The 13,119-nt window shown below is 57.2% G+C and overlaps 1 protein-coding gene across 3 annotated transcripts; it reads right to left on the bottom strand.

Annotated features, from left to right (window-relative positions):
* Nucleotides 1-724: 724 nt before the first annotated feature.
* YTHDF1 (YTH N6-methyladenosine RNA binding protein F1) lies at nt 725-12,896 on the bottom strand. Of its 3 annotated transcripts, XM_031433460.2 has the most exons (6): nt 12,757-12,882; nt 12,531-12,555; nt 11,383-11,462; nt 5,591-5,630; nt 3,179-4,693; nt 725-1,057 (listed from the first exon to the last, which is right to left on the bottom strand). In XM_031433460.2, exons 3-6 carry the CDS (start codon nt 11,454-11,456, stop codon nt 1,031-1,033), a joined length of 1,656 nt encoding a protein of 551 aa, XP_031289320.1. In that variant the 5' UTR covers nt 11,457-11,462; nt 12,531-12,555; nt 12,757-12,882; the 3' UTR covers nt 725-1,030. The 3 variants fall into 3 exon arrangements, with proteins under 3 accessions (XP_031289320.1, XP_031289319.1, XP_031289322.1); XM_031433459.2 differs by lacking the exon at nt 5,591-5,630 and having other exon boundaries at nt 12,757-12,896; XM_031433462.2 differs by lacking the exons at nt 5,591-5,630; nt 11,383-11,462; nt 12,531-12,555; nt 12,757-12,882 and adding an exon at nt 5,293-5,568.
* Between the last annotated feature and the right edge of the window lie 223 nt (nt 12,897-13,119).

Below are 13,119 nucleotides of genomic sequence, written 5' to 3'. Positions count from 1 at the left end.
CGCGAGGCGTGTGTGGGGCAGGCGTGTGCACGGCTCTCACACTCCGACTCCAGCTCCTGTGGCGAGCTCTTCAGCAGCCCCTTAGTCCACAAAACATGCCGGCAAATTCAATTTCTAGAAGATTTTTTTTTTGTTTTTTTATCCATTCAGGAAAAAAAATTAGACACACACGGTGAAATTTACAATCGGCGGCATCACCTGTCACACCGTCTGTCCTACCAGACCCGACGTTTAAAGCTCAGCATTACTGGTATAAAAACATGAAATGGCGCCAGGACGCTCCGCAGAGAAAAGGGGGAGGTAAAAGTCTGCACACAGCGAGGAGCCCCTCCAGGCCCGGGCCTTTCACCACTGCCCACCCAGGAGCACGGCAGCCCCTCTGGGCACGCAAGGCCGTAGGAGGCGGGGGCCCCAAGGAAACAGCATGTTCACCAAATCTGAACAACTAAAATGTGTCCTTCTGCCTAGTGGAAATCAAACGGACAGGCTGGCATTTTAGGTTGATAATAGGTAACAAAGATAAAATGATGGCAAACCAGCCAAACAAGGTGAGCCGCAGCCCGCTGACCCTGGCATCTCGAGAGCAGCGCATCAGCGGAGCTCAGCAGACGGCTCGTGGTTTCTCACGCTCGCTGTAAAGTATAAGGGGCAAGAACCGAGTCTCATACAGAAATGTGAAATGGCTGAGTGTAAGAATAAGAACATAATTTTCACCGAAAGGAAATAATAATAATAAATCTTTGGGATGTATTAGAATCTTGTTTTTAAGGATACTTACATTTCACATTAGGGCAGTCTGACTGACAAGCTGACAGAAACACTCCTTTGCTGAGTGAGTTTCCAACATTCTAATACATAGAAAAAATACAAACAAACGCAGAGCCATCTGGGCAAAAATAAACTACGAAGAAGGTAAGACATGAGCAGTGGAGCCTGCAGGAGAGGCCGGCCGGAGCCCCGCCGGAGACAGCACCAAGACGCCCCTCCACCCGGGCCGCACCCCGCAGACCTGCGAGAACCCCTCTGAGCCTCACTGTCGGTTCCGGTTCTGCCGTTCCTGTGAAAAGAAAGGAGAGGAGTTGGACATGCCGTGCACACAAATTCCCCCAAAGCCCAAGGGCCGCGGCCACAGGTCTGGACCCGAGCTCCCTGCTGGGACCGCCACGCCACGGCAGCTCCAGGCCTTGGGGTCCGGGCGTGGGACCTGGCCTCTGATAACCACCTACCCGCGGCGGCCACCTGTGCGAGGAAGGCTCCCCTGGCCAGTCTGTTCCTCCATCAGGAGGACCACCCATCCCAGTGCGTGCAGGACCAGCCTGTGACCAGCGCTCAGTCCTCCCCACACCCGCCAGCCTTCTCGTTCGTTAGTCAGGCCGCAGCCGCAACTGACTCGCAGGAGACACACCGAGTCCGGCTCCCTCTGGCCCCTCCAGGATGGGGGCACCACTCGCGGGCTGGCGATGACTCAGCTCCCAACACTCAGGACTGCCACTCGTGTAACGCACAATGCAAGTGAAAGCCTCTCCTCTGCTACGAACGGACCAGACGTGTCTTCAGGGAAATGCGACACCAACCCCCACCCTCCGCGTCATCACCCAGGACATGGCTTGCCACAGGGGCACCTATGGTCACTCCTCTAACAACTAACATTTCCTCCCTACCCTGAACTCCAAACACTGGAAAAATTAAGAACTCTGTATTTTACATTCTCCTAAAAAAAAAAAAAGTCACAGGCACTGCCCTCTATCCCCGGAGAGCAGATGGCAACCTCTCCTTCAAGCTCAGACAGGCAGCCTCCCGGGCTGAGCACCCTGACTGCTAAACCACCTCCACTCCTCCAACTGTGAGACGTGCTCTTCTCAAAACAGTTGAACCTCATGGGAAGCAGAGTTCCTTCCTGAGAGGGACACTCAACAACAAACACTCCAGCAAGGGCTCACCCCTAACCCTCTGTCTTCACCTGGCTTTTCACGGAGTGACCCTGGGCCGTGGCCAGTCGAGTTGTCCGAGGAACTCTCAGCTCACTCCAACTGTCACTGGAAACCTGCACTATTTTAAGCGCCCTAAGGAGTGACTGTTTCTAGACTTGAAAGCCACAGGCTTCTGGGGCTTGGTCTGACCCAGCTGCCACAAGACCTGGTGCTTCCCCAAAGCAGCAGCGCGTCTTCAGACGGGCAGCCCAGGTACAGGACGGCCAGCGCGCCTGCAAAGCGGCAAGCACACCTGACCTCTCAACAAGACCCAATTTTAAGCACTTCCAATCATTTGAAAACAATGGAGTCAAACTCCAGATGATGAACAAAAGGGTGACCTAAGAGTCTCCAGGACAGACACGCTCGGGGTCGTAAGGGCGTCCGTGCCCATCAGAGTGAAGGACACACCCTAGCCCTCTCTGGAAACCAGACTCCTGGGATCTCTGAGGCTCCACCAGGGCAGCAACAGGGCGGGCTCTTCTCTGCCACTCTCAGGAACAGGACTTAATCGAACACTGTCAGCTGCGGACAAAGGCATCCTGCCCCTGGCCACTCACCTGCTTCCACAGCGTCCCCGCCACAAGGGGGGAGGAGCAGCGCCCAGTGAAGCCTCACAGCAAAGCGACAGAGGACAACCCTGCTTGTCAACTGGAACATCTTGGTGGCACGGCCCATCTCCCTCCAGCCCACTGGAGGGGCAGTTCAAAGCCAGAAGCACCATGGATCCCGTGACCATAGCCACCTCCCTCACTCCCGATCCCGGACACACCAGCGTGGGCACCGAAGGCTCCAACCGCCACGATGCACGTTTCAGGACACTAGCTCCTCAAAACACCAACCTGGTTAGGGGCAGAAAATCATCCCTCAGCACATCACAGCTTCACAACCCAGAGGTCACAGCATTTATGACAAACCACACACAGTGAGCCCGCTCCTTGCGGCTGGGGACCTCAAGTTTCACTAGCGACGCTGTCTGTTCTGTCCCTGTAAATTCAGTAGTTCAGTTTCATTTCATACCCAAGAGCTAAAACAGAGAATCGCAGTAACTGGCAATAAATGACAAACTTGTCTTTTCCCCACAAAAATGAGTGGGCCCAATCGAGTTCTGTGAGCGTGGCAAGGGATCCCAAATTATGTGGTGACATCCAAGCGGGCCTGCCCATCGCTGCCGAGGCCGCACACGCCCTCCCGAGACCCAGACCCACCTTGCGCACCACCTCCTCCTCCTCCTGGCGCTTCTCGTAGTGCGAGAAGTCGTCGAAGATGGAGGTGGTGTGCCTGTAGGCGGCGATGATCTTCAGCACCTGCCTCGCCTTCTCCAGGGGCACCTCCTGGGTGTCGCGGGAGTTGGTGACCGGCTTGTGGTCGTTGTTCTCCAGCCGGATGTGCCGGAGCTGGCTGTTGGGCACGTCCTTGACAAAGATCCACTTCACGTCGAACTTGCCCTTCCACTTGTCCTGGGACCAAACCCCGGCGCTCGTGCCGTAGTCCACGGGTGACTTCATCTCGGCCACCCCGCAGAAGTGCCCACTGCCGTTGACGCTGAACAGCAGGTAGACAGGCCCCCGGCTGCCCAGGGCGCGGAAGGCGCTGTCCAGGCGCTTGTTGCCGTGCTCGGTGCTGCACCAGATAGAGTACTTGATGGAGCGGTGCACGTCGTCCTCCGAGTAGCTCTTGATGATGAACACGCGGCCGCTCCGCAGGTTCCAGTCGAACTCCCGGGGGTTGTAGCTGTGGGCCGCTTTCAGCTTCTCCAGGATGGGGTGGGACTCCGCGCCCTGGGAAGAGCTGGGCTGCGTGTTCCCGAGGGAGTTACTGTCACCGCCTGTCCCTCCACTCGGCCCGAACACAGCGTTCCTGTTGCGAGGGGCGACCCAGCGGGTTTGGGGAGGCTGCTGGGGGCTCTGGTACTGCGGCTGGGCCAGAGGGGGGTGCTGAGCGGGAAGAGGCTGCCCAGTCGGCTGGGGGGCCACCTGGGGGACCGGCACCTGCTGGGCAGCCGGGGCCTTGGGCCCAGGCCCCTTGTTATCCCAGGTGCCAATGTCCATGTTATGCTTTATGGGAGGAGGGGGCAGTGCACCCCCCACCGCAGGGCCACCCTTGGCCTTCGCTTTCGGCTGTGGCTTCGCGGGCTTGCTGGCAATAGCAGCCCACGAGGCCGGCTTCGACACCGGCAGGCTCACGTTCGTCCCACCACTGCCAGAAAGGATGCCCGTCATCGCCACGCTGCTGACCACCGACCCCACTGTCTTGACCGCAGAGGTGGTGACGTCCCCAATCTTCAGGCCCACCATGCCTTGCTCCAGGCTGTTCATTCCAGGGGCCTTGTTGAGGGTGTCACTGTGAAAGCCTGTCTGTCCGTCCACAATCGTGCCGCCCAGGGAGCTTGGCGGGTAGGTGTAGCTGTTTCCGTAAGCAGAACTCTGAGCCTGCTGCCCCTGAGACCCGCTCGTCCCCCAGGCTGAGAAGGCAGGGTTTTCGGGGAAAAAATTAAACCTGTGCTGATAGATATTGTTCCCCAGGCCCCCAGGCTGCCCAAAAACAGCATCGTGCATAAAGTGATGGTCTCCATTACTGAGCTGTCCGTAGGTGGTGAGGTACGGGATGGGAGGGTCCCCTCCGCTAGACCAGGGCGCCTCGTTGAGGGAGTAGGGAAATCCGATGGACGGCGGGTAATAGCTGGACAGGTAGGGATCGGCCATGGAGGGGTAACTGTTACTCTGCGGAAACAAGCACGAGCCGCGTTAGATGCTGTCCCGACACCGAGGAGACACCGGAACGCCAACTGCTCCTGCCTAAGTGCAGGCTGATGGGAAACCAGGCCTGTCCTGCACGAGCCCCACCTCCAACAGGAGCCCACCAAGGACAGGTGAGGGTGAGGTCAGGGACAGTCCAGCTGGTCACCTCCAAACACAGAATATCACTTGCAATGACATGGATTCAAGTCAGGTGACAACAATCTACTCAGCACCCCATGTCCCCACTTTACCTTCAAGAAGAGACCCGTTTAAAGGGACCTAGAGTGAGGAGCTACCCTCTGCCCCACTGGCAGCAAAGCTTGTGAGGAGCACGGGCCGCCACGGGCAGCCCAGGAGGACGGGGGGAGGCTTTAGAAGAGCCGCAGACTCCTCACAGCAGTCAGGACGTTCAGCACTGCAGGCGTTTACCCTGCAGACTGACTTCAAGTTCAACAGTTATGCATCTAGACACCCCTTCCCACTCTCCACCCACAGGACCCCTGCCACCCACCCAGGGCCATTCCCGAGGCCCCTTCCACGGGCCTTTCCTGACAGCCCGCCTCTGAGTTCCAGGGTCTCACCTCCTTAGTCCCCACCGTCTCCTGGGCATGGCCTGGGGCTCTCGGAGCAGGCCGGGTGACGGAGGAGGCCCCGGCTGGTCCAGTCCCTTTGCCCAGTGAGTGTCCCGCTCTGTTCTCTGGACCACAGGAGCCCCTGCCTCGCCCGGGCCCCTCACTGAGAAACCGCCTCCATGCAGCAGCTGGAACCTCCAGGAGGAGTTTCTTAGCGCTGGACCCTGAGGCCGCAGCGCATCCCTCACTTCTGCCGGATTTAGAGCTGCAGCCAGTTCTGGGAGGGTGGCTGCTCAGGGAGACTCACCCGCGGTTGCTGGTCAGACCGGGGCCTGGGAGCGGAAGGGCTGTGAGGGAAACAAAGCAGGGCAGACGTGGAGCCCTCCAGCCTGTGACGCCGCTCCCAGCCCCTCCCCACGTCCCCCGAGCAGCCAGAGTTCTACGTGGAGAGCAACGGCTTTAAACTCTTTCCCTAACCCCGCGCCCATGTTCGGGAGAGAGCACCTGCCACCTCGTCTGCAGAGGGTGGCTGGTGTCCAGGCAGGGAGCCGGGCGAAGGCAGCCAGGGAGGGTCCAGGACACCAAGAGGAAAGCAGCTCTGCTTATGGGGAATGAGAACGGGCAGGCACTCTCCGGATCCCCCAGAAGACCCTGCGGAGGTCAGGCCAGTCCCCAGGCATGTCCCAGCCCAACATGAGACAGCGCTGACATTGCTGGTCTGCACGGCCACCTCCTGCCTCCCTGCCCATCCTGGGGCTCTCGAGGCCTCAGGACTCAGATCTCCTCCCCATCAGCTGCTCCACTTGACAGCAGATTATTCTAGAATCACCTTTTCAAATGCAATGGTAACGGTTTGCCTGTTAACACATGCCCTTGAGATTCTCCGGGATACAAGAAACAGGACGGACATGCAGGGGAAAGGACCTCAGTGATTCTGGCCCCTTTACCGTAACCTCTCGGTCAGCCTGCCTCAGCCCAACCTGGGCCCGCTGGAGAGGCGGCAGAGGAGAGGGGACCACTGGGGGATGTGTTAGGAGGGGCGGGCCCAGGGGCTCAGGCCTCTGACTCGGAGCCCTCCTCCTGCCAGCCTGGCCCTCCTGGCATCAATGCACTTCCCTCGCACGCAAGGAAGGCCCTGGGGAGAAGAGAGGACCAGGGGCTTCACGGCATTCGAACCACCTGGACAAACCAGAGCGGCAGCAGCGGGGCCACGGCACTGTGCTCCCCGAAAGACCCAGCGCCTCACTCTGACCTACACGTAAGCCTGAGCCATGACAGGACGCAACCCAGGACGCGAGCTCTCGTGTGTCATGCTCAGCCCTGAACTCCCCTCACGTCCGTCCCAAGTCCAGCCACTTATGGACAAGTCCACCATCCCGGTCACCCCAGCACCACTGTGTGGACAGGTGGCTCTCGGCCGCCTCCAGCCAGGACTGTCCAAGGGAAAGAGGAGACAAGCCAGCCAGCATCACCGGGAACCTGCGTCCAGCCCTGGGGTAAGGCCAGGCAGGGCGGCATCTGGGAGAGGAGCGGCCAAGCAGGCTGGTGGTGAGGGCTACCTGGAGGGCTGGGCTCCATACCAGCCCAGCCCACGCTGTCTGGCCCCGCCAGGCCACCAGCACACAGCAGGCTTTGTGCAGGGACCTTAGCCCACCTGCATCCCCACCCTGCTGGCAGCACACTTCCCACCACCTCTGCCACATTTCCTGCAAAACTCTGAAAGCAAGGCAGCAAGTGATCCGGCAGAGCTCCTTCTGCAGCAGGAGAACTTGGAGGTGTTCCCCGAGCACTGTGGTCTGCACCGCACCACCTCCCCTCCTCGCTGCCTTGAGGGCGTGGTTCCAGGTGGTTCCAGGCCATCTGCAGCACGGGGTGGGGGGGTGGAGGTGGCGGTGACTGTTCTGGCCTCAACTTACAGCAAAGCTAAAACTACACTTGTTTCAAACATGAACTCTACGTGAGCCCGCCAACGGCACTGCAGAGTTGGGCCGCTCGTGATCACAGGCAGCCCCTCGGAAGCCACTGGCCCTGGCCTCAGGCTCTCAAAACACTCAGCACGGTAGCTCAAACGCTGTCCGGCCTGGCTCCTGCGACAGCCGCAAGGCCCAGCTAGAGTGCGTGGGTTCACCTGCTAGGGACGCGGGTGCAGAAGCCAAAGGGATGGAAACAAATTCCACGCCTTCATGCCTCTGAGCAGGCAGGTCGTGGGTCTTGTGAAAGGAGCAGCACAGGAAAAAATTCTTTCGAGGACAAAGCAGGTAAAACAATAAAGCCATCGCCCTGACTGCACGAGGCTTCTAGTTACAGCCTTTGCACAACTTAGGGCCTCAGAGAAGGGAGGCGGCAGGTCTTCACGGCAAAATGTCTGCTGACTGCAGGGAACACAGCCCCAAGCGTTGCACCCCTAGGCCAAGGCAGAAGTGACAGACAAAACGTGCCCTCCAAAGTAAGCTCAAGCAGTCGTGACAGTTACTCCCAGGTCACTTTCTTTGAAGAACGAACAGTAAAAGACAATAAAGCCATAAGCCTGTCCTATCATTAAGTGTTTGTTATACTCACCAACACTCACCCACGTTAAAAAAAAAAAACCTTTCAGCCTCAACAACCAGAACCATCTATTTTAAACTGGAAATGTCTGCTTCCTAAACCCAGCTGTCTTAGGAGGAATAATTCCAGAATTACTCAAATGCTTTAAGTTTCACAAACAGTAAAGCGACGCAGCCATTAAGGTGACCAAGAGGAGGCAAATGGAAGGAAAAACAGAAAGGCCCCTTCAGAACCTCAAGGCAAAGAGAACACCTCTGGAGTCTGCAGAGCAGCATTTACTTGGGGGAGGGGAGTGACTATCATAAATTATGTAAAAGAGGAAAAGCACCTAGGGCAGTGAGGAGCAGTGACAAAGCGAGTGACACAGGCTCCGGGGAGAGGCCTGGGGGTGCGGCTGGTTCCCCCCTCGGAGTCCTGCATCTGCTTCCTGCCTCGGCGAGCAGTTCTGAGTGACCTCACAAAGAGGTCTGTCACCGCTCTTCAGGCACCGTTAGCTGCATTTCAGACGGAAGCCCCTACTGTGTGCACCATCCTTGTGTTTTAGGACGTCCCTGGCTCTCAGATGCAGCTACAGGAAACGGATGCTCAGCCAGTGCCCACTTGACCAGGCACTCCTCGCTGCCCGGGCTCACTGGCCCACCAGCGGCGAGTCACATGCCAGCTTCCTCCCAGACTCTTCACAGTGGCCCCAACGCCAAGAAAAGGTATCGATTTAGCCCAGCTTTGTGCTTGCCACCCAAAACCTGACAGAAACCCTGCTGACAGCTTTCACAATACAGGTGGGCTAGGGTCCCTGCACACAGCACAGGTGTCAAGGAGGGCGCTGTCAGGGATGCCAGGCAGAAGCTTCTTGCAAAGAGAGTACAGAGGCACAAACTCCAGCGCACACAAGATAGCATCTGTGAGACACTGTACACCAGGTCTCCAAGAGATGCCACGCGGCGCCCTCAAGTGGTAAAACACATGCCCAGCACTTCAGGTGGTTCTGCACACAACAGGTCAAGACTTGACTAACAGTACAGCTTCCTCTGGTTACAGACGGCCGGCCGGCGCCGGGACCCGAAACAAGTACCTTCACAGAGCGCTCTCGTACGGTGTTTCTCGTTACACTCCAAGCACAACAGAATTGTTAAGGAGGAATAAAAAGTTCGCTTTTATCCCTTCTGTACCGGGCAGGTGTGACCGGGCACACTGACAGGTCCATCGACAGCCAAGTGCCTCCAGTGTAGATGCAGGCGCCCCGTCGGTTCCCTCCCGGCCTGGCAGTTGGCTGGCACACCTGCAACAACTCAGAAGAGGAACTTTTCTGGGTCCTTTCGGGGGGAAAAAACAAAACAAAACAGGACTGGAAAGGAGGCAGGCCCTGAGGACAAAGTCAGGAGGACTCAGCAGCGGCAGAGCCCCACCCAACGCCTTCACCCCGGGCCCCCACCCGGACCCCGCTGCTTCAGGAAAGCTGACCAACGTGTGCTGCCCCGGGAGCCCCAGGAAGGGACATGCACACCGGGAGCAGTGGCCCCAGCCTTCCTGAGGGAAGGACCAGCCACCAGAGCGCAACAGTCCCGTTACAGAGCATTACCATTAACCAACTGAACTTAGACGGCCTGCTTCTAAATGTTTTCCAAGTCATCTTCAATACGAAGGCTTCACAAATCAGAAAGCCACAGTGTCTCCAAGAGGCTACTAGAAACCACACCTGAGTTCTGACAGGTGAGCATCGCAGAGCTGACGGAGGTGCTGGCTCCATGAGGGAGGATTGTGTACACAAGTGGGCCCTCTCGCCACAGTCCACCTGGCAGCAGCACCACCTCAGCAGAACCTGGCGCAAACAGGGCTGCACGCTTCCCTCTGCTGGCCACGCCACCACTGCTCCGGCTCACGCACCAGCAGTCAGGCTGGACATCACGGCACATCCTCAGTCTGAGCACCTTCCTAAACCTCCACCGGCAAAGTCCACGTGGAGAGGCAGCAACCATCCCCAGTGACTCCTGACTGCATCACAGCTCACGCGAAGAAAGGAGAGGCAGACACAGGACCCAGAGAACCCGGCTGCACGCCTGGCACGAGGCACTGGCCCTCAGGTTCCTCATCCACGAGACGACGAGGATCCAAGAGCCCCGGCGGTCACAGGCTTCCTGTGCCCTCCAGCAGTCGGGCATTTCTGGACAGTCTGTTCTCAATCAAGAGCCTTCTCAGCAGGTTCACTGTGCGAACTGATCTTGCTGAAAACTGCACATCTAACATCCGGGAGGAAGGGGCCATTTTCAGGCTGTTCACTGACAGCACCAACCTGTGGGGTCTTTCCACACGGCTCCCGGGGGACAGCCGGCCCTCTTCTGATATCAGAAAATCACCCACTCTGTCTGGAAGGAACTCCTCCGGAGTGACGAAAGCTCCTGCCTTGTAAACATAAGGCTAAACACGTAACACTTCTAGATCCAATTACATAAGAGAAATAAGATGGTCAACAAAGTAAGTCCACTAAACTGCCTGGTCACTACCTCAAGCTGACCGCCCATCACTGAGCAGCCAGTTCTACTGTGCAGCCCTCATCCTGCCCAGGAGGGTGGGTTCTCGGGGCCCCTCTGTACAGGGTCTCTCAGGTCCCTCAGCTGCTGACTTGCCAAGTGCAGCAAGAAAGAGGAGGGTGAAGAAAAGTTCTAAGACACTTCAGAGAGGGGCAGACTAGCAAGAAAAGAGGCTGAGTAGGTTTACACCACAGGAAGAGGCAGAACCTGGTTTTATACTAAAGCAAACATGCACAGTACATTTTAAAAGCAGTACACACTAGGCTTAAACCTAAATCCAACTAGCCAAGTGGTCTTAACCAGGGCTATTCAGCCTCCCAGAGACATTTGCCAAGACATCTTTGGTTGTCCCAAAACCAAACCATGTGACTAGGGGGCAGGGGAGGGGGTACTAGTGGCATCTCATGAACGAAGGCCAGGGAGGCTGCCAAATATCCGACAATGCACAGCACAGCCCCCAGAACAAAGCCTGTTTCAGTCCAAAACATCCTCAGTGCCAATGCTGAGAGACCTTGAAATACCTAAGAAAACCAAGTGGCACTGACTTACCCAGGTACCACCCTGAGCTCTACACAAACTGTCTAGTCTTAGCCTCCCCAGTTCTATCAGGAGCTACTGTGAACTGTCCTACAGAAAAGGAAGCAGGCACAGAGAGGGCAAGCCACTGAGGCAGTGTCAGACAGTCATCATTGGAGTGAAGAACCCAGGGCCAGAGTCTCACTCCAGAGTCCTGCTCCTAGCTGCTCTCCCAGTCCACAATTCCAATTGTCCAGAGCTAACACAAAGTCACCGGACAACCTCAGAGAACCATGCACACCTCCACTCTGTCAAACGCAGTGTATCACTGCCCGCCAATGCTGAGGCCAACTAGAACTCCGGTCAAACGCCAGCCCCAGTAGGACGTCATTTACAACATTTTATAGTCCACTTCTTTGTTGTTTAGGATAATAAAAGTCGGATTTACGGTAGTAAACTTGTGTTACAAAACTAATGGAAAAATACATGTTAAGAAAGATAAACTCACCTGGTTTGACTGTCCAGAAAGGTAGGGCTCAAAGTCATTGTCATGAACTGTGTCCTTCTGATGCAAAGAACCATTTTGTACTAAAACGAGAAATTGCAAAATACTACATTTAAATTTCAAAAAGTTACTTTTAAGCATGAAAATTAAAGGTAATAAGGCTTATCTCCATCAATTCCTAGTAGTCGTTGCTTCTACTTAAAAACAGTCATTACAAAACTGGTACTTACACAACTAATTACAAAGATGATGCACAACTTTCAATAACTTAAGCTACCTTTCTGATAAAAATTAACTGCAATTTGGTAAATGCTGACAAAACAGAGGTGCAGACAAAATAATGTGAGGCACTCGTAGCCAGGTTTTGGTAAAGATGATGTGGTCTGAGACCCACGTGTACCACACAGAGAATGGCGCTTCCCAAAGCCTAGCTGTTCACGTGAGGAGAGGAGACCAGGAAACGCAGGGCAGCGTGGCTGGGAAGAGAGTGGGACAGAACAAGGCGTTGGTGAACGTGCTGTTATCTGCCCTGTTCTCATTTTCCTCTGTCACCGTGCCCAGCCAGGAAAGGAAGGGGGAGGTAAGGAAGTGCTGGGCCTTCTCCAACCTTAAAACACGATGAACCGTATCTGCTTACACCCGAGTCTCTCTCTCACACACACACACACGTGTTAAAAACAATCTTCTGAGTAAACATAAAGCAGAGTCACTAGTTCTCACAAGAATGAGTCCTGGGGGTCTGCCTCAAGACAGATCACAAGGGTTCCAGCTATTAGAGTAAGAGCTAGCTTACAGGGCCAAGGGCTGGCAAGTCACCCAGAGTCAGCCCCACACCTGGGGCACAGACAGGCAAGGCCCTGGCCAGGGTCCCCTCCCCCATTCAAATCAAGCATCTCGCGGTAGGAAAGGAAGATGGAATTCTCTAACCACCTGTTTATTCATCTCTTGAAAAGTCTATTTTAAGCCCGTTAAATCTCCCCAAGTATCCCAACCTAAAGTTGCATCTCCCTGAACCTGCGCGTGGAAAACTTGGCGGTTCCAGGCGCCTCTCCGGAGCCCTGCTCTTACTCCGCACGGAGCGCCCGATTCCCAACAAGCCCCGCTTCCCGCTCCGCCCCGGGGCCCGCACGGCCCGTCCCGGCTCCGCTCACCTTTATTATCTTGTCCTTTTGTTCGCTGCTTCCCCGCAGGCCCGGACGTGCGAGTGGACAAAAGCCAGGAAAAGGAAACACAAAGTTATTCACGAGAACCCCTCCCAGGCAGGCGGCGCGCTCCGGCACGAAGGGCCCGCGGTCACAGGCGACGCCGGCCCGGTCCCTGGCCCCGCGACCCCGGCTCCCGGCTTCCGGCCCCCGGGCCCGCGACCCCGGCCGCTACCTGGGGGTCCACGCTGGTGGCCGACATGCTTCATGAACAGCGCGGCGCGGGGCCCGGGCGCCAGCCGGCTCGGGCCTCCCCGCGAGGCCGGGTCTGTCACCCGCGCTCTCGCGGCCCCGGGCCCGCCGCCTCCTTCCCGGGCGCCGGCCGGCCGGGCGGCGGCGGCGGCGGCGGCTGCTGGGCGCGCAGGCCGCGAGCGGGCCGGGCGCAGGGCGGCGAGCAGGACCGGACGCACTGACCAGGTGCTGATTCCAATGGCGGCGGCGGCGGCGGCGGCGGCGGCGGCGGCAGCAGCGACGGCGACGGCGACAGCGGCAGCAGCGGCGGCGACCGGAACGAGGCTGCGCGACGTCAGCGCGCGCG

This window comes from Camelus dromedarius, chromosome 18 (assembly GCF_036321535.1).
Source record: "Camelus dromedarius isolate mCamDro1 chromosome 18, mCamDro1.pat, whole genome shotgun sequence".
Classification (NCBI taxonomy): Eukaryota; Metazoa; Chordata; class Mammalia; order Artiodactyla; family Camelidae; genus Camelus; species Camelus dromedarius.
Note: the sequence above shows the minus strand (reverse complement) of the source record. Positions and strands in the feature narration are given on the sequence as shown.